The following is a 25,720-nucleotide window of genomic DNA, read 5'->3' as shown; positions in this document are numbered from 1 at the left end:
AAAAAAAAAAAAAAAAATTTGCCTACCACTGGTGCTGGCTTACCCTGGTTGTTTTCCTTTTCCTTTGCATTGCTTTTCATTTTCATTTTATTTGACACCCGTCACTCGTTTCCTTTGCAATGTATTAACTAGTTAACAGCAGCCTACGAATCGGCCGCAGTACGTCTGGAGCCACCAGGGGATCAGCAGTGATTGTGAAATAGAACTTGGCTGGTGACAAACGGCTGTGAATGACACGGGGCCGTTATAATAAATATGACAATCGTTCAGTACTTTCGACATAGTTCCAAACAATGATGGATAAAAGCCCTAGCGTTTCTCTGTTAATTTCCCTCTTATCTCATGGCTGCTACTTCAGGCCCGAGCAATCACAGATGGGACCAATAACACAAGATCCGAAGAGGAATGATTTATCAATCAAACTCCAAAGATATCAGCTCTCCCAACTCCCTCTCCAGATATTATTTACGAAGCTGGCCGGGAGTTTAAATCGATCGACATCGCTTTCAAGGGGAAGCCCCTGACGCGTCGCTCAGCGGCTGAAAGATTCTACCCACGAATGCGGATGAGCAAAGATCCACTGCAAGCAACAAGAACAGAGTGGATCAGCAGTCGAGGGAGTCTGCAGCAGTCAATGAAATCCATCCAGCGATACTTAGATGATGACAAACGACTGAACTCCGTACACGACACTAGGCTGTTAACGCTGAATATCCTTTCCACAACCCTGTCCACATCGGACAACTCTGGCTTGATCTGCCGTTACGGTGTGGCGGCTTGGAAGCTTAGCAACTGACGGCGTGGCTTAAGCCCTAAAGCATGGTAATTAGTCGGGAACACAATCAAGCGTCACACTGAGTACGATGCTGGTGGTGGCGGAAAGAAAGTTGGATGGATATGGAACAACGATGGAAGTTTGGAAGTTTGGTAGAAACAGCAGCTGTTTGCTCGTGAGAAGGCCTAGCGGGAAAGAGATATGTGCACGATTCGATATCATGTCTGTAAGGATATCGGAATTGGCAAACAAGAGTGTCCAGAAGAAGCAAACTGCCGTGACGTATCGACTCCTTTCTGGTCAAGCTTCGATTGGTCACAGGCCGTCAAGCATGTGGAGCAAACGTTGTCATGCAATTATTAAGTGAATCCTCCTGGCTAAGCAGGATGACCTGTCCACCAGTCTGTCCAGTGAGCTTTTGCCTCCCCTCGTAGACATCCCCTATTATTCTCGCTTGAGGGAGCCCTTTTTTTTTCATGCGTCTTTGTTGTCAGAGCTCGCTTGCCATGGCGAGCCAGAGAGCATGTTATAATAAGGTGGTGGCTATAATTAAAACACCCCACGTCTCATTGCGGCCCCTGGGCTATAACACAGGGCATAAGCTGACCGAGGGCCGGGATGGAATTTTTAGCGAGGACCCATGAATAATCAATCTCTCACGTAAAAAGAGAGTTCAAAAATATACTCCTGCTAAGTATAATACCCCCTGTCAGAGAGGGGAAGGAAAGGGCGGCAAGCACTTGGCAGGGCGCTATTTTTTCTCCCCTTTCTCATTCGCACGAAGCAGCGGAGTACTCCATCCCATACGCAAAAACCCGTTCCTGGGAGGCAAGGCCATGATTTAATATGGCTCAGCCGCGAGGGGACCGTATACCTGCCGTATTTCTGAAGAGCGTCGACAAAGCCGATCGAGAGGCGTTATTGGGCCAAGGACACACTGCCAACGCAGGAACAGAACCTTCATCTCAGGATGCGGCCACCTCATCGCCCCGTCTGTCTCCGTCTGGCTGACCGTCTTGTCTGTTGCGCTGGCTCCCAGTCTCGCTGGCTGCCCGCCCGGCCATGTGTCGGTCTGCGGTTGACTGCCCTGCAGCCAGCTGACCGTACCAATACCACCGTAACTCTGGTACCCTTGGTGCTGCAAGTATATCCGTGCCTACTTGACTACTTGACCGCGATGGAGAGAGGGTGTCGCGGTTTTAATTGAACTGTGTCAGATCGGCGGTTGGGCTGTTTCACTGATGCCCGCTTCGGGACTAGCGGCGCCGGGGCGTTCTCGCAGCGACTAGCCGCCCGCCGCTCTTTATCAACCATCGCAGGCCCGTCACTTTCTCTTCTGCCTGTCCTCTTCTGCTGCTTTCTGCTTCTTCGTTTCGTCGTCTCTCTCTCTGTCTCTCTCTCTCTGTTTGCCTGGCAGCGCTGCTTGTCGTCTTCTCTAGACATCTACACTCCTTCGCGCGCCGCCTAGTCGTTCCTTTAGTTGCCTCACGCTCTCTGTCTCTGTCTCTGGCTGCCTCTGATATTGACTATCAGAACAACGTCTCTCTGGCTGTCTTTGCTCGCTTCGATACCAGGAAAAAACCCGTACATACCTGCTGCCGAGCTGAAATACGTCTGGAACAGTGGTCTTGCTCGACTCGCTGGAAGATAAAAAGACCTGTGAATACACGCTCCTTTGTTGACATAGATATCTACATCTCGACTGGGTCGGGATCACGAATTCCCTTCTGAAAACTCCCTCGAAACCCAAGAAGAAGGGGAAAATACCTGAGAGGGGACTTCGATCACGATGCATACCGTTCAGTTGACCGCTTTGGCGGCCTCGATGCTCTCCATGGCTGCGCCGGCCGCTGCGTTCTGGCGTATGCCTTGCCAGGGCCGTCTGGGTCTTGCCCGCATGGACCCCATCGTCAACCCAGGAGAGCTCTCGCCTCACGCCCACGCCATCCACGGTGGTAAAAGTACGTTATTCAACTGCTGCTGCCAGCAAGAAAAGGGGAGTTACAAGAAAAAAACGTTCTAACATGCTGTTTTAGACTTCGATTTCAAGGTTACTGGTGATCAGCTGGCTGAGTCTGACTGCACTTCGTGTGCTGTTACCCAGGACAAGTCTGCCTACTGGGTTCCTACTCTCTACTTCCTTCACGCCAATGGAACTGCTGAGCTCGCTGAGCAGCTGGGTGGTACTCTTGTGTATGTCCTCGCTCTCTACTTCACCACCTGACCCATGATACCTGAATACTAACTCGTCTTGATAGGTACTACCTCCTGTATGGAAAGGATATCAAGGCATTCCCTCGAGGCCTTCGTATGATTTCTGGAGACACCGGTCTGCGTGACTTCCCCTTCGAGCAGCCTGATCCTCCAAGTTCCAGCTGGACCAAGGAGGAGAAGACTCAGTCTGCTCTGGGCCAAAAAGCCATCGGCTTCAACTGTCTCAACTACGCCAACCCTCCAGAGGCCTCCATGTACAGACACACTTTCCCCGAGCGCTCGTTCATCGACAACACCTGTGCAAACGGTCTCCGTCTTGAGATCATGTTCCCATCCTGCTGGAACGGAAAGGACCTCGACTCCAAGGACCACAAGTCTCACGTCGCCTATCCTAGCGAGATCAACGGCGGTGACTGTCCCGAGGGCTTTGGCACCCGTCTCCCCACCCTCTTCTACGAGACCATCTGGGTCACCAAGCCATTCGCTGGCATGGACGGCAAGTTCGTCATCTCCAACGGTGACCCAACTGGTGCCGGTTACCACGCTGATTTCATTGAGGGATGGGATGATGGTGTGCTCCAGGAGGCTGTTGACACCTGCACCAACGACTCCGGTCTTCTCGAAGACTGCCACATCTTCAACATCCAGGACCACAACAAACAGAACGAGTGCAAGATGAACGTTCCCCCATCCATCATGTCTGAGGAGTACACTCTCTGCCCCAAGGGTCTGCCCGGTGGTGTCAAGGTTTCTACCGGACCTGGATACGTTAGTGGCGCCAGCCACCACGAGCCCGTCGTCAACATTCCTTCAGTCTCCATCCCAGTTCCCGGCGGACCAAAGCTCAACGTCCCAACCCCCTCTCCCCCAGCTCCCCCAGCTCCTCCATCCGACCAGGCCCCTCCGGCCCCCCCAGCTCCAGAGACCACTCCTATGCCATCTGCTCCCGCAAACCCCCCAGGTACTACCAGTACCTACACCAAGGACGGCACAGTATTTGAGGTTGCCGTCGTCACCCGGACTGTCACCACCACTATTCAAGCCCAGGCTACTCCAGCCAAGAGAGACATGAACCTTCTCCGCCACCACGGTGGCCACGGCCACGGCGGTCACCGCCGCCGTCATGGACACTTCTAAGCTGTCCGCTTTCCCCCAAATATGATGGCTATCTCTGGATTCTTTTCTTACATCTGCACCTTTTTTTTTTCTTCCCTGACAGAGAGCTGTATTCACGAGAACCAAATTCTATCTTCGCTGTGTATCTATTTGCACTGTTGAAACATATTACTTCTTCAGCCGATAGGGGATTCCCATCCCCTTGATTTTCCAAGTTTTCCCCTTTAACGTTCCTGTCAAGATTGGCAGCCAATTTCATATGGAGGAGGCGTTGGTGCAACGACGTTATCACCCAGCCAATCAGACTCCTTTGATTTCTTTTTCTTGTTTTTTTTTTCTTTTTCTTTTTACATAACTTCGAGTACATATTTCTTCGATCCCCCCCTTATTCACCATGTATATGTTCTTTGTTTTCTTGTATGTATGGTGTTATTGTTTGCTTTGTTAGCCGGACGGAAAAAAAAAAAGAAAACCAAAGGGCGCAGTTAGTATGCGGATATGCTTCTTTGTATGTGTTACGAAATGAATATGGCTATGGATATAAGACTCAAACATTCTTTATCTGTCCCCATCTTCGTGTACCACATTACTTATTTATGACTCAAGGTCATTCATAACAAAGAAAAAACAAAAACCATTCAACTCGTCCATTGATAGGCATTCCAACAATAAGCTATTCAATCAGTCACCAATCATTCAAATACACTTTCCTCCATCAACAACAAAATCCCCACCGTTAATAAACCTCGCCTCGTCAGACCCCAGATACAAACACATGTTAGCAATGTCTTCTGCCTCCGCCAATCTCCCCAACGGCACATTATCAATGAACTTCTGCCGATTCTCGGGGGTATCTGGTATACCAGTGAACATCTCAAACAGGCCAGTTCCAGACAATAGCGGGCACACATTGTTCACTCTAATCTGGTGCTTGCCGTACTCCGCCGCCAGACCCTTGGTGGCGTTCGACACAGCCCCCTTCGAGGCATTGTACCATACTAGCCCCGGACGGGGCCGTTGCGCACCTGTCGAAGAGATGTTTATCATCGATCCGCCATGTCCTTGCTTGATTAGGACCGGGATGAACAACTGAGAGGCAAGGAAGATGCTCTTCACGTTAACATTGAAAACCCGTTCGAATTCCTCCATTGTAACTTCGGCGGATGGCTAGAGTATCGTTAATAACCCGTCACCTGTCTATTGAGGACCGATCCAATGGCCCTATTGATCGGGAGGATGGAATACCTTGTTCTTATAAGTTGTCCCCGCATTATTCACAAGTATATCTACTTTTCCATGCTTCGACACTGCAAGGTCTAGAACCGCCTTCCAGTCCTCGGATCTAGTGACGTCCATCTTCTGAAAGGTGATGCTCGACGGGTCGCTGGAAGCCACCTTTTCGCCTCCCTCGACATTTATGTCGCCTATTATCACCTTTGCGCCTTCTTGGGCATATCTAACAGCAATTGCAGCACCAAAGCCAGACCCGCCGCCTAGTTGATAATGTTAGATACATATAAACTGTTTGTTACGAGTGCAGGTATGGTCAGGGCTTACCGGTCACGATGGCTACTTTATTTGCTAGTCGGGAGCCCTGTGATTGAGACATGGTTGGTTCAGCTTCGAGATAGACACGTATATGGACCAAAGTGAAGACCTGGATGTACGGCTTAATGTCTTAACAGGATACTTAAGAGCGGTCGTTCTATAGTTTGCGGGGAAATATGCAGCTAGCCGCGGGCCGCGGGTAAACATCGGCTGTGGCGCCAGGAACACCCGCGCCTCTTTTTTTTTTTATAACCGCCACGAACGCCCAACCTCAACCTCAACTTCAACCTCAATCCATCAAGATGGGTGACATGATTTGGAACTCCCTGCTTCTCTAGAGACTTGATTTCTATGCAGGCTGCTGTGTGTGATGGTAGGCGATCTTTCAGTTGAATCAATTGACTTATTTCTCCAGTCGAAGGCGCGAACTAGCTGTATACGTACGGTGTTAATTGGATACCATCACTGCCTATTAAGATAGAGAAGTTCCTCCGTCCAATCTGATCGAAATCAGTGACTTCTATGAATTCGAAGCATGCCCTCTAGCGAACCTCATTCGAGGGTCGTTCTCCCGATGGTGAAAACCGGTCGTCTCAGCAATACCCAGGCAAACTGCCGTTAGTAAAAACATACTTGGAACCTTCATGAATCAGGTACGACAAACGGGTATAGAAGGTCAAGTCATGAACATATTGTATCTGAGACAGTCGTTCGCGATGCAAGTTCGATTACTCAAGGTGATCCTTGGGTTAATACTATATATCAAACTGAGACTCGATCTATACTCCGCATCTCACCCTGCGGCCCTATTTTAAACTAAGAGATACCCCAAACGATCGCTCGACAGAGAAAACACTTTCGAAAACAAGTGTGCATGGAGAATATGGAGCACTAGCCGTTATATCCGTCTTCCGAATGGGAACAATGCAGGTATGCTTGTCCCTGTTATGCGTTTTAGCCAAGGACGGCTACATGGCTGCTCCTGATCTCCCTGGGGCTGGAGCATTGGCCATAGCTGTGTAAGGATGTGTCTAGTTGAGACTCCCTCGCCGGCCCCGGTGTTACGAATGAAAGTTCTGAAACAACGCGATGAGTATCTTCCTTTCCCGCGATCTAGGAACTCGACTATTATTATTTTTTTGGGTGCCATATACAATTAGATTACATATATGCATACATATATCATCATAGAGTCCCATCTTTGTTCTTTCAACTTTTATTCCCCGAAACCCCTTTTATGACATGGAAGTAGTGAATGGACCACTTCCCTGCTCTTGAAATGAAGCTAGTACCTCACTGCTTTACTTCCGGACTTGACGAGATCCTGGGGTTGTCCCTCAACAAACTTGGAGATACGTGCACTCGGGAACCAGGATTCCTCCGGGATGACCCAGTAGGATATTAATGCAATAATCGTGACACCAGCCAGGATTATAGGAGCATCTGCGTGGAGATCAGGTATCAGATACAGTTCTCTCTCTAACTTGAAATGGTAGGAGAGGGAAAACAAAAAATGACTTACAATTTAACGTCTGGCCAGTGACAGGGAAAACGTAAGGCGAGAATAGGATAGCGACAACCCATCCGTTCCAAAAGATTCCAATGATTTGAAACGGCTTGCTGAGGACACCTAGGCTCCATCTTGGCTTGGGGAATTTCTTCGGGGTAAGAAAGACCCGCCCAAAACAGATGAGGCCGTATGCAGCTGCAGACGGTACACCGACGGCTGAAACTAGCGATGTGAATGCAACATTTGACGGGAGGATGGTGCAGGTTACTAATGCAGCAACGCCCCAGACTACCTTGATGGCGTTATAGGGTTGGCCTGATGGAGAGACACGGGAGACCCAGCTGGAGAATGGGAGGACGCCATCTCGGGCAACGGCAAAAACAAGTCTCGATGCAGCTACAATGGCGATAGTGGTATTCTGCATGACGTTAGAGCATTGCCCGTGTGGATTGGGGATTGGTAACGAGGGTACTCACAAACCAGTAGGTGATTACGCACACCACATTCATAATAATATGGGCTCGCTGGCCCAGCACAACAGCATAGAGAGGGACGAATGGCTGAGGGGACCCGAATGAGAACAAGGTCTTAGGATCGGGCTATCAAACAGCACCTGGTGAGCAAACAATTCAAAGTCAAGCAAATGGAAAGATGAAGATCGGCCGTGTATACGTACTGCGCAGAATAAGAATAGTACAATCGTACAGGCAGCACCAATTCCGCTGACTACTGTACTCCAGAAAATACCCCTGGCCGCGGTCAAAGAAGCGTTCTTGGTCTCTTCAGCAATATGGCCGGAGGCGTCAAATCCAATGAGAATTCCAGCAGTGGCAAGGTAGGAAAGACACCAATTCCAGCCGGCCGGGGCACCCGTGCCGTTATAGGTAGCTAAGAATGCTTCACTAGGGGTGCGGAAACCCCAGGTATTATGGGCACCGATGGGCAGCCAGATAACATTCATCAAAAAGTCCAAAAGAACAAAGGTGGACGAAAGGTAGAAGACGAATCTGAACATCCTCGCTGCATGATGTGTCAACTTTGAACGCAAACGAGTGGCTCTCTATAAAAAGAGGGAGTCTTACGCGGGAGGAAGTTGACTATGGCTGCAATGGCAAGCAGAGCCTCAGTGCATATCCACTGGACAGCTCTGAACTTGACATCATCGACATTTTTGGGAAAGTCGACATTGAACACAGTCAGTTCCTGCGTTCAAACCGGTTAGCTGCTGTGTTGACCACCGGGGTATCAAATGACATACGGATAGAATGTAGTTTACAGCAGATTGCGTGTTGCCTGCGCACATTAATCAGTCAACGGGGCTCCTGCAAAAAGATAACAAAAAAGCAACGATCTCAAGCAGGTCCGTTACGTACTGGCACAGAAGGTCGTCCATGCCGTGGTACTCCACCACGCAACGACGAATCCTAACAGTCGTCCGTACTTGGGACCGCCGGCCTCAGCGGCCCAGAGGTAGATTGAGCCAGCAGACGGCAGAGCAGAGCAGATCTCCGCGATGACCGACGCAGTGATCCCCGTGAAGACAGCCGTAACCAGGTAGTTTGTCCTATCTGCCCGGTTAGCTCTATTCCATCCACTATTTCGAGGTTTCACAATATTTATTATTCTCCGCGAAGGAGCAGCCAGCCACACACGGAGCGCAGGGCGCATAGACTCACCAATAAGCCAAGTTCCCACCGGCGGCGATGCCAGTGCTGAACGTCACTCGTACTCCGCCGACGAAGTACAGCGCAGCTAATTTGCATGTGTTAGCAATAAATAGCTACCCCTTCGGGATCTCTTCTCGAAACGCTTCCATCTTACCGAACGTCGTTGCGAAGCTCTCCAGAAACGTGTACGTTCGGTGCAGAACCTAGACGGAGAACATATGCACGAATCAACCTCCACGAACTCCCCCGAAGCAGGCTAAGAAGCAGCGAGATGGGTCTCGCTCAATCTTGGTATGAAATCATGGGAGCAAGTCATACCGGTTTGTACCCAAGCGTTTCCTGTGCGTGGGCTGGTCAGTTATGCGACGATGAAACAGCGAGACGACCGCAACCCCCACACACCTCATCGCGGGAGTACGGAAGCACAGCAGAGGGACCAAAGGGATCAGAAGGAGGATCAGAGATCAAACGTCGGCCATACGTACCAGGAGCGCGGTGTCCGAGAGGGCGTCCTTCTCCTGGCTGCCTCTCTCGACCTCCGCTTGGCTTGTGTCTGCGCTGGCGGGCTTCATGTCTGGACGGCCTTCGCTAGTTATCCACCTGCGACTTCGCAAAAATAAAAAAACCCACCGCAGCGTCCAATCGGTGGAAGGCGATATATATAGAAGCGAGCAGAACTGGAATATGCTGTATCAGGCTAGATATATATATATGTGTGTGTGTGGAATGTGGATTTGATATCTAAAGGGCGTGTTAGATAGGTCCTGACGGCCACACCATGCATCTGCGCACAGAAGATATGCAAGCAGCAACCCATGCAGAAAGGCAAAAAGGACGAAGCGAATAAAGCGCTTCAGCGAGCTTCCCGGGCGAACAAACTCCCAGACGGTGCGCTAAGTTAGCTTGCTAGCTGACCGTTGGCTCGTTTGTTAGTAAGAAGAGGGCCAAGGTGGTGATAACTTTGCCGGTGCTGAAAAAACTTTGACTGGCGGATCCGCCTCGGATGCGGCCGTCGTTGGGTAAAAGAAGCTCAGCCCTTTGAAGTTATTTTTGCCTTTCCCAAGGGCCCAATGACGGATGCGATGATGGCGACGTGGAGAGAGCATCTTCGGTTGCCGCGTTACAAGGGGGGATGGGTGGACGGAGGAGTATCAAGCTTGCGTTGACTGACGCAGCGTCAAGGCGATCTTATTATTAGAACTAGCTATTTTCTGGTGGATTATGTCGAATAATGCCGGTAAGTGGATAGCAGGTATTCAGTAGCTGTTATGTGCAGCATGTGCAAAGGAAACCAAGGTAATGACTGTAGAGAAGGAGAGAGAACAAAGCACTGCAATGTATAGAGTGTGTATCCGAAGAACCCAACATAGGAAAACGAACGAAATGATGAAAGTGATAGAAGAGAGAGAGAGAGAGAAAAGACACACAGGCAAGTATATGCTATTAAAACAAAAAGACGAAAGTGATAGGAAAAGGCATTAGCAGGTCATTAGGGATGGGATAGTAAAAAGAGAGAAAAAAGGGGCAAAACAAAGACGAGACGAAAACGACAAAAGCCCACCCATGACCAGAATTCCCGATCCTATTTTTTAGATTCTCCCGGTAAAGAGATGAGATGCAAAGAAATGTAGACAAGTAGAGGGTATATATGTGTAGAAGGACGGAAAATGAGACGACACAAAACAACAATTAAGTAGCTGTGTACGGAAATAATCGTGATGTTTAAGAGGTCGTTGGCAAGGCCACGGACTTCTTCTTGAGGATGGAGCCGAGCTTGTTTCCCGCAATAGACATGCTCTCGCTGGTACCCTGGAACCATCTGATGCTCTTGGATCGAATATGTGCGTTGGTACCGTTGCTGTTGTTGTTGCTACTGGTGCTGCTGGACCGGCCGGTGCTGATGCTTGCCTTCGAGGTAGTCGAGTAGCGCTTGGATTTTCGTCCGAGGCTGCTGTTAGAGAACTTGCTCTGGTAGGGCCCGCCCATGGTGTCTTCGTCAATCGTGTCTTGTGCACTTGTAAGCATGCTGAGGTTCGTGGTCGACATTGTTCGGAGGGACTTGTTGTGGCGGGATGATGGAACGCTCGGTCGCTCGGACATGGTACTGCCACAGTCCGATGGACGGCGGTCGCTGTCGGGAATAGTAGTAGTTGGTCGAAGGTTGGATGTGCCTGAAGGCGTTGGCGAGGTCGTTCGGTTTTGGTACTTCTGTGCAATAGCCTTGAGGGATGCGCTGTCAAAGGCTGGGAGGCTGAATTTGCTGGCATTGCTGGCAATGCTGCTGATGGAGCGGGTGCGGGCTCGATTGCGAGGAACAGGTAGTTGCTCTAGTGAATTATTAGGGGGAGGGACCTGCAAGGTCTTTGTTTTGCGTAGTCCAGGAGTCGGTGGTGGTTCTGAAACTGAAGAAACAGGCAATTTTTGCGGCGCTGAAGTGTGACTATTACTAGATTGTGTGGAATTATTATATTCAGGAGACGTTGGAGGTGAGGCAGGTGTCCATGCCACTCTATTAAAGGACGGTAGTTTCTCCGTTGCTCGTCGTCGATGGCCCTGGATCTGCGTTTGTTCGGGTTCGTTCTGTGTATTAATATTATTATTACTTCTCTGTGATTGTGGTGCTTCAGTATCGGTTGGTGGAGGGGTCTGCTGTTCGGACACGTTTCGATTCCGTCTTCCGCTGCGTAGCTGATTGGGGAGGAGAGAGCGTCGTCGACCGTCAGAGGAGGCCTGCTTTGGTTTCTTGGTATCGGTGAAGAACTTTGCAGAGTCAGGAGGCGAGGTTGCAGACATGAAAGAGGTATTCGTGCCTGCATTCATAGCAGCAACTGGTGGCACCGGAGTAGGCTCAGTAGAGATGTACGCTGAACCCCGTCGTGAATCGCTCTTCTTGACCTTTAGATGCTGAAGACTCCTCTTGATGCTGCTGCTTGTGCTAGAATTCCGCTTGAGGGCAGCATCTGGCCGTTCCAGAGATACCGGGCTGCTCTGCTTCTTCTGCTTCTTCTGTGCTCGGGGACTCTGCTCTTCCATCTGCCGTTGGGTCTGGGTCTGAGATGAGCGACCTGACCGTGATGGCGGAGGGGAGATGGAGACCAAGCTGGGCCTACCCTTAGGCAGATGGTATGTTACCGGAGTAGCAACAAAGAAGGACTCGTGAATTGGCCCTCCGTCCTGGATGTCGACGTCTGTATCATCATCCAAGTCACTGTCATTGAAGACATCAGCATCGTATTCCGAGGCATGGTCGGAGTAGACAAGATCTTCGAATTCCTCCTGTTCGAATATCATGGTTGCCGGCCTCTCCGTTCGGTTTCGTGGTGTTGCAGATGGACTTCTTGACCTGCTGGCGTTTCTCTGTTGTTCATGCTGCTGCAATTGTTCAGGGGAAGTCTGCAACGGTGGCAGAAGTGTCAACCCACTTATACGCCTGACAGTGTAGAGCGACGAACGGTTGGCAACATCTGTTGGCCCCTGTCGTCGATGTTGCATCTTCTGCTGCTCTTCGGATAGAGGCATGGTCAACTCGAAACCTCTTTCAGCGTGATCTGTCGTCCCACGGCTGCCTATCACAATCACGCAGTCTGCATTTGGGGGTGAGAACAACCGATCTTCACGGCTAACGGGTATATCTAGTTCTGATTCTGCTTCTTCGTCGGATTCGTACCTGGTCTGCGGTACGGGGTGAATAATATGCAGTGATGAAGGTACGACCGGGATACTTCCACCCAGCTTCTCGTTAGATATAAGTGAGTGAACTGACGAGGTGGCCATGACGAAAGATATGTCGGGCGATAGAGGGGGGGGATGTGGAAGCCAGTGGGACCGCAGCCACGCAGGGCCTTCCCTGTCCCTAGTTTATGGAGCCGTCGAAGGTCTTGTGGAAGATAAAAAAAAAAAAAAAAAAAGTAAAATGGGAAATAAAAAGAAAAGATGAAGAGCCCGTCGGTCTTGTTCTCTTCTGTTTCTTCTGTTGTGCCCTCCTGTTTATATCGCCAACCCCTTGAGGTAGATTGGTGAGCTTAAAATGGAGCAAAGAGGACAAACACGTCAGGAGTCCGAGGAGGTCCTTTGGTCCGAGCAAGGATAAAACGAGCGTTGACGGAGCAGCCGTGGGTGAAGGAGAGTAAGAAGAGGACAGCCTAGCTTCGATATCGAAGATAAAGTATGAACGACGAGAGTTGATGGTGGAAAAGGGAGAGAGATGTGGTGAGGAAAGGAGGGTTGAGGCGCCGGCACCGTCTTCACGCACACTTTTCCAGCGGCAGCATCGGGATCAAGCGAGAGTAAGTAGTAGCAGTCAAGAGGGCGCGAGTGTATCAAGCTGGCCCATAAGTAAGATTAAGAGTCAGCGAAAGGGTAAAATTGGTTTGAAACATGCGATATATCAAGAAGTCGTGTCGACAGGGGACTTCTCCGGGTTTGATCCTTTTTTGGCTCACAGGAATGATCGACGGACGGAAAGTATACTCTCTTTCTCGTCTCTCGCTCTCTCGATCGCTGGAGCATGTATTATTATCTAGTATCTGCTTTTCGGAGGTACCTTGATGTTGCTCCGTTGGTGGGTAGCTATACTAAAGCACGGAGTATCCGCACCAGCTGTATGTAAATATATGGTTAATCGATTGCAGGAGATGTTCGTCATATATCTATCGACACGACTCTTGCTGCTGAGTGGTGACCAAATTGAAGAGGATAAGGTAGCTTTAGCTCCGGGAACAGGGACAGGAACCAAGAGAAAGGGTCATAACGTATGTATATAGTTATGGACCAGCTTATCAGCTCAAGGTCTCTCAAGGGGGAGAAAACTGCATCCGCTTCCGCCCTCTTCCATCTCTGCATTGCATGCACACTCCATGGCGGGGATTTGGACGAGTGGGGATCCAGAGGTTCAGCGCAATTTTATATACCGCGAACGAGAGCAAGTTGCATGCATACACTTTGATGCAAATGCAAGCGCACAGCCCTTGTCTAGTTTGATAGATGGAGTCCCCTGACTGGGCGACTCACTCGTCCAGCAGGCGATGATTGGACCACGGCCGTCCCTGGGACAGAGAAAGCAAAGGAGGATCAAATTAGTTAAGAGTTGGCTCGAAAAGGCAACAAGAACGATGGCGGAAAAAAACGCCACTGAATGGCGTACTCCATAACCACAGAGGATGATTGCTGGTTGGCTGCCTGGAGATATGGCAGCTGGCCAGTGTAACGATGCTCTGCGTTTAGTCTACCGTCGATGGAGGTCATGCGGGACATCGAGACAAGAAGTAAAAGAGAAATTGAGCGCTTTGCCATCTTGCAAGCGAGCTTCCCTTTCTCTCCTCAATCAGACTGGCGAAACAGGCAAAACGTGCGAGGCGAATACGGGCAGCGAGAGGTCATCTCACCACTTAGTTCGCCGGTTAGATGACTGGTTAGACTGGCTTGTCATGGCCCGCTCTTTGACTTTTTGGCTTTGGGATACCTGTGGGAGACTCCCGTATATGCTTATTCTGCAGACATGCCTGCCCAGCGCCAGGTACAGCCGATGTCCCTGAGAGACACACCAGAGTACACACGCCCACAGAGAACGAGACAGCGGCGAGAGCTGTTTGGTCAGACATGCCCCTGGCGCCGATGAGACAAGCCGATTCCCTGCACGTTGCACTGGGGCTAAAACGACATGGATGATGATTAGTTCGTCCAAGGCAGCAGGGTCATCGTTCTTCGAGAAACCCTTCTCCGGCTTGGCTGGTGTGGCTCTTCGTAGAAGTAGGAAAACGGGTTTCCACTTGATAATAATAATGGGGGCCTGGAGACCTGAATTACTTGTCGAAGCCGAGTCGTGAAGTTAGCTATCTGTCCGTCATGTTCCTGCCAGGCCAATATTTGATACTTCCGAGATGACTGTCTGAGCCGTGGCTGCATGGCATTGCTGGCTTCACTGGTGCTTGACAAGGTGTCTTCTCGCTGTCTTGCCACGTTATCGTCATCCTGCTTTCTTTTTCTCTCTTGTGCTAAGCATAAAGTCCTTTTTCTTTGGAGTTGATAATTGACTGATAGTGTTGTGTATGTATACGGTAGTTCCCCGTACTATCTCATCGATCAACGCCATCTCTGCTGAGGGCGCCAAAACTCGGTGAAGCCTCGCCTGCTGGGGTCAATCACGGAATGACCAGCGACTAGATTAAGAGTTCTGAGTTAGCAATCTATATAAGCACTCGACAGATGAATGCGCTGTATGCTTAACTTTGGCCATCCCCTGGTTGTTGCACGCTTATCTGCTTTCTGATATTATATACGCCAGCTTCTCGCTAACCGGCCAGCCCGTTCCGTCTCTGTCTAGAGTCCGCTGGGCACGTCTCGCCGTCCTCCGTATCTGAGACCAGAGGCTGGACTGGCTGGACTGGCTGGACTGGCTTGACTCTGGGGATGGGCCGGAAGCTCCTGGTAGTGGTGGTGACAGGAGGCGCGGTCGTCTTACTACGTCCTGGGCCGACACAACCCCGTCTATAATAACCCACCAGGTAAGCGGCAGACATGCGCACGGCAGGATGTAAGTCATCCGGAAAGTAAAGCAATCCCCGAGCGTGCAGAAGAGGGACGACGCTTATAAAATCTCCTCGACTTGGGAGCTTCTGGGCTGACCGGTTAAATTACCGAAGTGAGTCAGGGTTCTGTAAGACCGTTGCAAGTGGAGTGGTGGCTTGCTTGGACTCATGTATAATGGTCGTGATATCGGCTGGGAGACGGGACCGGCTATAGCTTGGTGTGCTATCCTATATCAATGTTGTACGGAGTAAAGGGGGTGAATGTACGGGAGAGAATAGAATAGGGGGGATGGGATATAAAAACAACGTCCAACTCGCTGATATTGATACAATCCAATCCAAACCAATCCACCGTCATCTACCGCTACATAAATACAGAGATAGACAAACTGAACAAGAAGAGATAAGGAACCAAGCTATTAATAGTTTTTTTTTGCTTTCGATTTCCACTGCCATTATACCCAAAAGAAATAAAAAAGAAACAAGAATAAACCGCAATAGAATTGAAGTGAGGAAGACGAAAAAAGGTGAAGAAGGGGGTCAATCAAATAAAGGGTGTAATGCAAATACAAGTACTAGAAAAGAAAGAAGAAAAGGAGTTATTAGTATGTAGTAAGTAACAGTAGCAAGTATGGGGTAGAAAGAAGAGGACGGGGAAATAAGATAGGATCAGGAATGAAGAAGAGAGAGGGAGGAAACGAAGGAATAATGAATCGAGGGAAAGGCAATATTATATTCTGTCCGTTTGTGCTTTTCACTTTTCTTCCTTCTTTCTTCCATTTAGGTTTTTCATTTGCTTCTCCCTTTCTATGTTGTATATGTCGTAGTGGTTTTTTTCCAATGTGTGTCTTCTTTTTGTCATGCAGATGTTTCTTCACGATGAAGTGAGAATTAGGAGGTAAGGGAGTGTAGGTGTGTATTGGGCGCAAAAAAGGATGCATCCCTCGTATATAAAAAGCCATCTCAATCATATCGGGCGTCCGTACCCAACCAAACCGTTTGTGTCCGTCCGCATCAGCCAAAGCTGGAGGAGGGTATGACTCCGGTCCAACAACTTCATGTCCCCATTCGTACAGTCTCCAAGTATATTATTATACACGTTCATTGCAAACGTATTCAAACGTAATTATCACAAGAAAAACGTCAGAGAAGCCACCCGGTTCAGTCAAGTCGGTCGACAGTGGTCGTTGTGGCGAGCCTCTATGCCTTTCTTGACCTGGTGACAGGTCCGTTGGCTCGGGCAGTGGTGGTAGCATTTCCGTTAGAAGCGTTTCCGTTGGAAGCACTTCCGTTGGTGGAACCGTTGGAGGCGGCAGGAGCAGAATGGCTGCCAACATGGGGAACTTCCATGTTCTTCATGGCAAGAGCAGCTTGCGATCCAGTGTTGCGGCGTGGGCGACCGGACTTGGCTCCCTTCTTGTAGGTGGCGAGGTAAAAGGAGATGAAGAGAAGGAGGTATGAGGAGAGGATGATGAGACCAGAAAATGCAGCGAATTCTTCACCTGCGCACTTTCCTGCATTGGGCAGCCAGGGCCAGTAGGTCGAGGTAAAGTAGGTGTAAGAGGCAAAGTAAACAAATCCTATCTACCTGTTAGTCTAATCATAACAAGGACAAAAAATACTGACGGAGAGTCAGAAGATGTATGAAAACAAAATCCTTACCTAGGTCGATAACGAACTGTGCGATCTGCAGACGGGTGATCCACTCTTTCCACCAGATACGGATTCCACGGGCGCTCTGGAAGTAGTACCAGTACATGACGACATGGACGACCAGGTTGAGGGTGATGGGCACCCAGGAGACAGCCGTGGAGCCGATAAGCTGGGTGTAGCAGAGTAGAGCAGTAGCGCCATGGTGATAGGTATGAAGGAATGTAAGTGGCTTCTTCTTGAGGACCAGGAAGACGGTGTCAAGCAATTCGAGATACTTGGTGAGGTAGGTCAACTATGCCTGACAGTTAGCAATCCCAAGATCCGAACGAATGGAGAGCAAAAAACAAGCTTGACAGGGGGCTTGCTAAAAGACGACAGGGGTGGGTGGGCACTCACGTAGTAGAGGAGAACCAAGGGCTTAGTCCAACCACCTTCGTAGTGGCAAATGGCATGGAAAGTACCCTTCCGGACCAAAGTGGGCAGCAATTGTTCGATGTAGAGAACCAGTAGGAGGAAGCTGACCACTGTCAAGATGAAATTGTGTATCATGAACAGACCGTTCAACTTCATGGCCGGACGGCTGCGCATGAGCTCACGGCCACCAAAGATGATGACATAGTAGGATATCAGGGCGATGGTGGTAGCCTTGAGGGTCGACATGGGCGTCTCATCGATGACGAACCGGAAATCATCTGCCGAGTAGCCCATGACGGAGGTATAGACGGAGTCGAAGATAGGCCATAGCTTCACGCCAAACGGCTGATCTATCGAGGGGGTGGAGAAGGAGAGAGGAATGTTGGAGAGCAGGTTGGCCGACATCTTTTTCAAATCTGATTCTTTTCTTTTCTATCAATAAAACTGGAGCAAGGTATTTGGAGATCTATGATCTAGGTCGTATCTCGTGTCTGTCGGAGGCCTCTATAATAAGGGAGCGGTATCGACCGGCGCGAACGGCAGCGGCGGAACGGCAAGGAATGACACCCGGAACGAAGGGAGGGAGCTGGTCCGAGTCTGCCCGCAAGGAGAGCGGACACGATCGAGACGCGAGGGTATGTCAATGGCCGCCGAGATAGGTGTTGTTTTGTGGTGGGAATAGGGGGTTGTTTTGGTTTTTCCCAGAGGCGGACTAGAAATGTGACGGCCAAAAAGAAAAGGATAAGGAGATTAAAAAGGGTAGAGAGCAAGCATTACGAGAGAAGAAGAAGAGGGAGAGAAAGAAGGGAAAAAGAAGAAGAGAAGAGACCCAACGGCGACAGGCGAGATGAAGCAGAAGAAGAGAAGAAGAGCTGAAGTGAAGGAAAGAAGAAGCCAGCAGGACGAAAAGTTGGAGGTTTTTTTTTTTTTTTTTCTGGCGTTGAAGATATTGGCTTAGTCAGCTGCGGCTGCTTCCGAGGTACAACGCTGATTGGTTGGGTGGAATAGGGGTAAACAGAGCAGCAGCAGAAGAAGAGGCGGATGGATGGCGGAAGACCAGGGCGAGTGGGCGGTAGAGTGAGTCCTCCGTATGGCCAGTGAAGATGAGATGGAGATGCACTCCGTACGGGGAGTTATGGTGTGCAGGATGGAGCAGTAGATCGATAGCTGGGGACGGGGACCAGGCACATGAAGCCAAGTTCTACGGAGTAGATAAGAGTGCTAGTTCTATCAGACTAAGTACTGTATGCTGGCATTCTGCAGGCCAGGAGGTTCTTCTCTCTCACGTCCTGCCGCTGACAACCTGACAACAGCTTACTAGTTAACTACACTCCCCCTGCTGTCCTTTTATCTTTCGCTTCTCTGCTTCCCTCTGTTTATTTATCTCTCTCCTTCCTGGGCTTCCTTCCCCTTGCCTAGCGATGCCTCCCTCTCATAGATAACTAGGCCCCCTTCCTCCATCACCCAGTCAGGGCTGTTGGTTTAGTGGTATAATACCCCCTTAGCATGGGGGTGGTCCAGGGTTCGATTCCCTGACAGTCCAACTTTTTTTCCTTGGTTATTTTTTCCCCCACTTCCTATTATTTTATTTATTATTATTTTGCATATTATTGCCGTATCTTCTTTTACTTCGATCATATGTTTGGCTTGCTCCAGAATCCAGTCAGTGTCGCCGAAATACTAATAGCTTGCTGTTGTCTCGGGTGGTGTGACGGTCCCGTGACCCGCACCAAGAACATCCAAACCAGCCAGAAAATCTTCCTTTCTTCAACGTCACAGCAAACAACAACCACTCTTCGACCGCTGCCACCGTGAGCTTCTGCCCCTTCGCTTGCCGTCAATTAAGCTGCTTCCCTCTAATAAACGCTGCTACAGCTCTCCCTCCGCTTCCGAGCGTCGAATTGACCCTTAATCCGTCCGCAATGGCTTCAACAACCCTCTTCCGCCTCGCTACGCGCACTCCGGCCACCTCTTTCTTCAAGGCCGCTCCATACGCCGCTCGTGCCAGAGTATCCGCTGCCGTCCCTGCCCCCGTCTTCAGAGCCAGCGCATTCAGCACCACTCCCATGCGATTCAGCGGTGCTCACGAGGAGGAGACCTTTGAGCAGTTCTCTGCCCGGTTCGTCAGCGCCAGCCGATTTCCCAGACTTGAACCCATCGAGAAAAAGAGCCATTGCATATCCAATGAAACAGAAATACTGATTGAAAATATTATATGGTAGATATGAGAAGGAATTCGACAGTGTACAGGATGTTTTCGAGCTGCAGGTTAGATGACCTTCATTGGCATTTTTTGTTTTTTGCCTTCCACCAGACGACTCATGTGGTTTATTTATATTTGCAGAGAAACCTTAACAACGCTTTTGCTTACGATCTCGTCCCATCCGTTGCCGTCATGACTGCTGCCCTCAAGGCTGCCCGAAGAGTCAACGACTTCCCCACCGCCGTCCGTGTCTTCGAGGGTACGTCTCTCTGGCCTGACTAGACTTAGCTTCATTTTTGACATTGCTGTATATCCCCTAACTTCCTGTCTTACTTGTACCAGGCATCCGATCAAAGGTTGAGAACCGATCTCAGTACGAGGTGTACCTCGAAGAACTCAAGGATCTAAGAGAGGAGCTCGGTATTGTTCTCCAGGAAGACCTATACCCACAGGAGTCCAAGTAGGCTCGCTTTCCACGGCCTGCTTCCCCTCTTCTTTTTTGTATCTGAATAACTACTGCTCTTGTTGTAACATGTCACCATATAGATAAAACAATTCTTACTTGTTTCCTGTCTATACACTCTCTTTCTCTCTCTCTATCCCGCTCCCTCCATCCGCCTCTCTCACCAATTACTATGTCACAATGTATATTTCTTGGATATATAAAGTGTCACTTCCATCATCACTTCCGATATTCGTATTTATATATATTTCTCAATATTAAAAACAACTAATCAAATGTATGTTTAGCCGGCTAAATACAACTATTTACTCTATTCCGTATATAATAATTCTATTCTACGCATCCAACGACTGATGAATCACATTCGCTCTATAACTCTCGCATCTCTCCACGAGTTCCGCATGCGTTCCCTGATCGACACACTTTCCTCCCTCAATCATGAAGATCCTGTCAGCTCGGTGGATTGTATTCAACCGATGCGCAATAGCAACTATAGTAGTCTTTCGAGCCACCTTTGCCAACGCATCTTGAACATGCTTCTCGCTCTCAACATCAAGAGCACTCGTGGACTCATCCAATAGTAACAATCTAGGCTTCCTAACGAGTGCACGGGCAATACTCAACCGCTGCCTCTGGCCACCACTGAACTGTTTCCCATCTTGGCTGCAGACAGTGTTATACCCGTCAGGCAAGGCAGCGATGGTATCGTGTATATTGGCCAGACGACAGGCTTCTTCGATCTCTTCCTGCGTGGCCTCGACGTCAGGGCGGGCTCCAAGCCCAATATTAAATGCTACCGTTCCTTCAAACATGACGTTCTCTTGTGGTACGAGGGCAATGGTATCTCGGAAGGCCGCACCAGATTGCTTAGTGATGTCTACCCCGTCAATGATGATAGACCCAGAGGCTGGATTATAAAACTTCTCTAGAAGTGCAAAAGTAGTTGATTTTCCTGAACCAGAGGGACCGACTAAGGCGCAGAACTGGCCGGGGGAAATGTTGATGGATAAATCATCTAGGGCCGGTTGGTTGGGTCGAGAGGGGTATCGGAAATGGACATTGCGGAATTGGACGCCCATGCCCTTTGTGGGGAAGGATGAAGGCGTAGTCGTAGTTAACTGCGCCTCGACATCCCTGGGCTTGTCCTCGAGCATGTTAAACCTTGGATCGGTGTGTTTGGCACTTGCTTTCGAACCAGTCTTGTCGTACTCTTCGTCTCCCTCATGCTTGATGGATAGGAGGTCGACGATATTTGACGCCGCAATGCGGGCTTTGGATATATCCGGAACCAGAGCAAACATCTGGCCGCACGACTGAGTGCTGAATAGGAGAGCTGGCAGGACGATGAAGAACTGAACCTGTGTGTACATGCCTGCAAGAATCTGCTGTGACCCCCACCAGTATGCTAATGCGTATACCAGCGTGCTGATACTGTATGCCAACGAGAGCCAGAAGTTTCCGTGCAAGACAGACTTCATGTTCGACTTATATGGTGCTTTCAGAGAGCGGTTGAAAACACTATAGGCTTCTTGTTCCAGAGAAAATGCTGCGATTGACTTGATATTGTCGACTGTTTCCACTGTAATAGCCGTTGCCTTCGCATAGGCCTTTTGGTGCTTCTTTTGATATTGAGCCATTACACGTAGCCGAAGGACTCCAGATGCCAATAAGACGGGTAAAGTAGCCAGAAGGACTACAGCTATCTTCCATGCGATGATGTGAGACAGAATAACACCCGCAAAGAGGTTCGCAACGGTGGAAAAGAGGACACCGATGGTTGTACCTGTCAAACTGCTAAGAGCTGAAGCATCGCTTGTAACTAGGGCAACTAATAACCCAGGCGTTCGTCCATCTGCATTATGCCATTCTAGCGGTTGACGGAGTAGTGAACGAAGCGAGAGAACTCGTGTACGATATAGAGTCTTTTCAGCAGCCCAACCAAATGCAGCTCCATTCACAATCACAGCAGCAAATTTCGCAACTGCAAGGATGAAGAAGAGAAGACCAAAAAGCATACCGCTGGATCGAATGCTTGGGCCACCTCGACAGACGCTCAGACTGCCTACTGTGTGACCAAAAATGACCGCTTCACCTGTATAACTGACACCAATCATAATAGAGGTAATCAGTCCAAGTGAGATGAGGAGGAGATTGGGTCGGATGAGTGGGAATGACCCTCTCATAGTAGCCCAGAGAGTCTGCTTTGGCTTCTCCTTTTTCTCTTCGGGTTCAGTTGGCAGGCTGTCCGCTTCTTCAGGCATATATAACTGAGCAGGTTTCTCCTTCTCGTCTAGTACACCTTGCTCAAGGGACAATTTTTCTTCCTTGTTCAGAAGGGTATCAGTGGTGAGAGATCGGTCAATGTTTACATCAACCTGGGTAGACTCGGTCATAATAGAGCTAGAGGAACTGAATTTCCCTATGTTCTGCAGCCGTACCATACCAGCATATACACCGTCACGAGCTACGAGGTCCATGTGCGTGCCTTGTTCCATAACTTTGCCTTTCTGCATAACAATAATGTTATCAGCATCCTTAGCAGTAGCCAGCCGATGTGCAATTGAAACAGTCGTAACATTCTCAGACACTTTGGTCAACGCTGCTTGTATCAACCTCTCGCTGGTAGAGTCAAGGGCAGCTGTGGCTTCATCCAACAGCAGCACGGGAGGATCACGGATAAGAGCTCGGGCTAGTGCAATGCGTTGCTTTTGGCCACCGCTTAGCTCGGCACCAGAACTTCCTACCCTCGTTGCTAGGCCATCTGGCAATGCATTGATGAAATCAATTGCATTTGACAAGGCAGCTGCATGGCGTGCGAGGTTGACAATCTCTCGAACCACGTCTCCCTGCTCTGCTATCGCTTCGTCTTCACTTGCACCTTGACGAATCTTCTCAGTAAGTTCGGAAAGGCTCGGGCCCAGCAAGGTGGGAAGAAGGTGCTTGTGTTTCTCTTGGGATGAGCTAACAAGGCCATGTGCGATGTTCTCCAATATAGATCGATCAAGGAGGTTTGGTTCCTGCTGAACTAGACCGATGCTTCCACGTAAATGCCGAACATTGATTTCTTTTAGGTCCCGGTTGCCAACACGGACGCAGCCAGTAATTGGATCATAGAGACGCTCCAGTAGGGCTACAACGGTTGACTTCCCGCTCCCTGATGTTCCAACGATGGCAGTGTGTTTATTCGGAGGAATCTTGAAGCTCACGCCCTGCAACACTGGAACCTCCGGGCGAGCTGGGTAGTTGAACGTAACGTCTTGAAGCTCGATTTCCTCCGAGGCCAAAGATATGGTCGAGTCACCCTCGGAAGAAGTGCCGTCAATGGCAGATTGGCGTTTGATTGTGGTCATAAGTCTATCACCTGCAGATGCTGCTGAAGCAAAGATATGCATGAAAGGAGCCATCTGACTTAAAACAAAGGAAGCTATAGGACATTATTTAGTTAAACCGTTCTTGAAAATGGGTGAAGTTACTAACCATCTAGTAAAACGAATATCACGGTGTAAACAGCACCGACGGAGACCTTAGAAGGCTTGCCCTCTGCAAGATCAGCAATCATTCTACTACCTTGCCAAAAAGCAAGTGCATTCGACGCGTATGCTACGAAATAAAGCATTCCAAACTGTATAGAATGGGTGATGGCCTTCTTCAACGCATCCATCCTTGCACTGACGAGGTGTTGGGCGAATAAGGCTTCCAATCTGGCATTCGCATTGAAAGCATGGACGATGCTCATATGTGACAGACTGGACGAAACAATTGACGTGGCGGCATTTATATGGGTTGAAATCCTGCCAGAGTATTTCTTTATATAATGTCCTCCGCCAAAGGCCATTAGAAAGTAGATTGGTACAACCGACATAAGCATGGCCGCGATAGTAGCAACTTTGAGAAATGCTACGATATAAGCAGCAACAAAGTACGAAATAGTACCGATAAACAGGCCTACTTTCTCTGACGTTCCAGCCTGGATCACTTCGATATCACTGACCAGCCGAGATGTAACATCTCCTGAAGGCAGTGTATCCGTGAAGGCAATCTCCTGTCTCAGAAGACTATGGAAGTATTTGGTTCGTAGGCGTCGCACCAGGCGTTCACCAACCATGCTCCAACACCCAGTATGGATATACATGCACACAAAATTTAGGATCGAGACGTAGATGACTTGTAGCACCTTTGTGGTTATAGCGGCCTGGTAGCCACCTGGTGGAGCTTGAGTAGTCGAGCATGTCGATGAGTTCAGGTCGTCGACTAATTCACCGAAGAGAATACCGAGCAGAGGGAATGGAATACCAGCGCCTATTCCAGCAATGGTTCCAATAACGATAAGTGCGATATCGGTTTTTCCGGGCTGTGTCCCAAACAGAAGACGAAAGTATCCAAACGTAGGGGTTATAGTGTTTTCCCGGGAGAAGAACTTCTGTGTCTTTGTCCACCACTTCAGGTATGTGTTAGGGAAGGAGTATATAGACTATGAGTAATTGGAAAAACCATACCTCTGGCTGACTCGGCTGTGATGACGGAGCTAGGATGCCAGTATTTGTCATGGCCGCCCCCGTAGGAGAATTCTTCTCTTCCACTGCCATTTAGAAAGATGGATAGAGTGAGGCTTATACAGGTGCTACACTATTCTCATCAATCACAAATGGTCCGGGTTCCCGGAAAGATTGTAGGTACAACGAAGTGATGGGAGGAAAGTAGGCGGAGGATATATTTCAACCGAGTCCGCGTAGTCCATCAGGGCTTCGGAGGTGAGAAGATTTGGCACTGAGTCGATGACATGTACACAGTCATATCCCACTAGGAAAAAGCCTACGAAAATAAAGAGCTGAGAACGTCTCCTCGCATTCGGGTGGAGAAATTTGGACGAATACATGTCCACGGTCTCCCTAACAAGGATTCCAGGCACATTCCTGAGGTGAGGAAACCTTTTCTTTGGGAACGGAGAGGTGACATAGCGGGACCAACTGCGGACAAAGACTCCCCTTGGGCGTTTTTCTTTTTCTTTCTTCTTCTTATCAGATGGGAAGGAGGGGCCAAGGAGTTACGAGGGCATGGCAGGCCCTGTCACTGGACAGGATGATTGCCTCCATGAGACAACCGAGAGACGGCGTCAGGTGAAGAGGGAAAAAACGAGAGAAAAAGCCTTTAGACAAGGGGTCACATCCCGCTGCGAAGATCTGGGACAGGGCACTGAAACAAATTGCCATCCATTGTACGGAGTACTCCCCATATCGTTGTCGTCGTCGAGGGCAAGAATATTAAAGGAGCGCGCGTCGTAGCGCTCTGTGCAAGCACAACACGAGAATAGGGAGCACATGGAGCACCACGGAGCAACATATCGGCATGTCAAACAAACGGAGCTGGTTGGAGAAGAAAAGAAAAGAAAGTGATAAGATGGAATGGCCCCACTTTATTCCATCTGATAACTTTGTCTTGACTTTTTCCCACAAAAACAAAGGAGGCCAATGCTGTCGAACTCGAACTTGTGATGAGACGAGACTGATATGACGGAGATTGACTCCGAGTTGCCAGCAGAGACGCCATGGCAGACGTAGTTTGGCATGCGTTATTGGCCTCTTAGCCACGCACCCACCGCGCCTGACAAGGCTCCACGCTGTCAAGCTTGG

At 49.4% G+C, this 25,720-nt stretch overlaps 10 protein-coding genes and 1 non-coding gene across 11 annotated transcripts; 4 read left to right on the top strand and 7 right to left on the bottom strand.

Moving 5' to 3' along the window:
- Positions 1–2,099: 2,099 nt before the first annotated feature.
- TRV_04061 (uncharacterized protein) lies at positions 2,100–2,460 on the bottom strand (the record flags this gene model as incomplete). The annotated part of the gene is made up of 2 exons (XM_003021837.1): positions 2,100–2,210; positions 2,368–2,460. The coding sequence occupies 2 exons, from the start codon at positions 2,458–2,460 to the stop codon at positions 2,100–2,102; spliced, it is 204 nt and encodes a 67-aa protein (XP_003021883.1).
- A 104-nt stretch (positions 2,461–2,564) lies between these two features.
- On the top strand, positions 2,565–4,126 carry TRV_04060 (WSC domain protein, putative; the record flags this gene model as incomplete). Its single annotated transcript, XM_003021836.1, has 3 exons — positions 2,565–2,736; positions 2,812–2,968; positions 3,034–4,126. 3 exons carry the CDS (start codon positions 2,565–2,567, stop codon positions 4,124–4,126), a joined length of 1,422 nt encoding a protein of 473 aa, XP_003021882.1.
- Positions 4,127–4,801: 675 nt separating this feature from the next.
- TRV_04059 (oxidoreductase, short-chain dehydrogenase/reductase family) lies at positions 4,802–5,714 on the bottom strand (the record flags this gene model as incomplete). Its single annotated transcript, XM_003021835.1, has 3 exons — positions 4,802–5,272; positions 5,351–5,598; positions 5,663–5,714. 3 exons carry the CDS (start codon positions 5,712–5,714, stop codon positions 4,802–4,804), a joined length of 771 nt encoding a protein of 256 aa, XP_003021881.1.
- Positions 5,715–7,107: 1,393 nt separating this feature from the next.
- On the bottom strand, positions 7,108–8,178 carry TRV_04058 (GABA permease, putative; the record flags this gene model as incomplete). The annotated part of the gene is made up of 3 exons (XM_003021834.1): positions 7,108–7,581; positions 7,664–7,762; positions 7,840–8,178. 3 exons carry the CDS (start codon positions 8,176–8,178, stop codon positions 7,108–7,110), a joined length of 912 nt encoding a protein of 303 aa, XP_003021880.1.
- A 2,374-nt stretch (positions 8,179–10,552) lies between these two features.
- Positions 10,553–12,604, bottom strand: TRV_04057 (uncharacterized protein; the record flags this gene model as incomplete). Its single annotated transcript, XM_003021833.1, has 1 exon — positions 10,553–12,604. One exon carries the CDS (start codon positions 12,602–12,604, stop codon positions 10,553–10,555), a length of 2,052 nt encoding a protein of 683 aa, XP_003021879.1.
- Positions 12,605–15,959: 3,355 nt separating this feature from the next.
- TRV_04056 (uncharacterized protein) lies at positions 15,960–16,298 on the bottom strand (the record flags this gene model as incomplete). The annotated part of the gene is made up of 1 exon (XM_003021832.1): positions 15,960–16,298. One exon carries the CDS (start codon positions 16,296–16,298, stop codon positions 15,960–15,962), a length of 339 nt encoding a protein of 112 aa, XP_003021878.1.
- Positions 16,299–16,557: 259 nt separating this feature from the next.
- Positions 16,558–17,829, bottom strand: TRV_04055 (uncharacterized protein; the record flags this gene model as incomplete). Its single annotated transcript, XM_003021831.1, has 3 exons — positions 16,558–16,937; positions 17,020–17,302; positions 17,407–17,829. 3 exons carry the CDS (start codon positions 17,827–17,829, stop codon positions 16,558–16,560), a joined length of 1,086 nt encoding a protein of 361 aa, XP_003021877.1.
- Positions 17,830–17,984: 155 nt separating this feature from the next.
- On the top strand, positions 17,985–18,382 carry TRV_04054 (uncharacterized protein; the record flags this gene model as incomplete). Its single annotated transcript, XM_003021830.1, has 2 exons — positions 17,985–18,059; positions 18,188–18,382. 2 exons carry the CDS (start codon positions 17,985–17,987, stop codon positions 18,380–18,382), a joined length of 270 nt encoding a protein of 89 aa, XP_003021876.1.
- A 513-nt stretch (positions 18,383–18,895) lies between these two features.
- On the top strand, positions 18,896–18,967 carry TRV_04053. The gene has a single exon. It is a non-coding gene; the product is annotated as a tRNA-Ala (tRNA).
- Positions 18,968–19,346: 379 nt separating this feature from the next.
- On the top strand, positions 19,347–20,091 carry TRV_04052 (uncharacterized protein; the record flags this gene model as incomplete). Its single annotated transcript, XM_003021829.1, has 3 exons — positions 19,347–19,642; positions 19,675–19,886; positions 19,970–20,091. The coding sequence occupies 3 exons, from the start codon at positions 19,347–19,349 to the stop codon at positions 20,089–20,091; spliced, it is 630 nt and encodes a 209-aa protein (XP_003021875.1).
- Positions 20,092–20,425: 334 nt separating this feature from the next.
- Positions 20,426–24,676, bottom strand: TRV_04051 (ABC multidrug transporter SitT; the record flags this gene model as incomplete). The annotated part of the gene is made up of 3 exons (XM_003021828.1): positions 20,426–23,514; positions 23,568–24,561; positions 24,587–24,676. 3 exons carry the CDS (start codon positions 24,674–24,676, stop codon positions 20,426–20,428), a joined length of 4,173 nt encoding a protein of 1,390 aa, XP_003021874.1.
- Between the last annotated feature and the right edge of the window lie 1,044 nt (positions 24,677–25,720).

Source organism: Trichophyton verrucosum (genome assembly GCF_000151505.1).
Source record: "Trichophyton verrucosum HKI 0517 chromosome Unknown TV-F-b-10a05.M13f1, whole genome shotgun sequence".
In the NCBI taxonomy this organism is placed as follows: Eukaryota; Fungi; Ascomycota; class Eurotiomycetes; order Onygenales; family Arthrodermataceae; genus Trichophyton; species Trichophyton verrucosum.
Note: the sequence above shows the minus strand (reverse complement) of the source record. Positions and strands in the feature narration are given on the sequence as shown.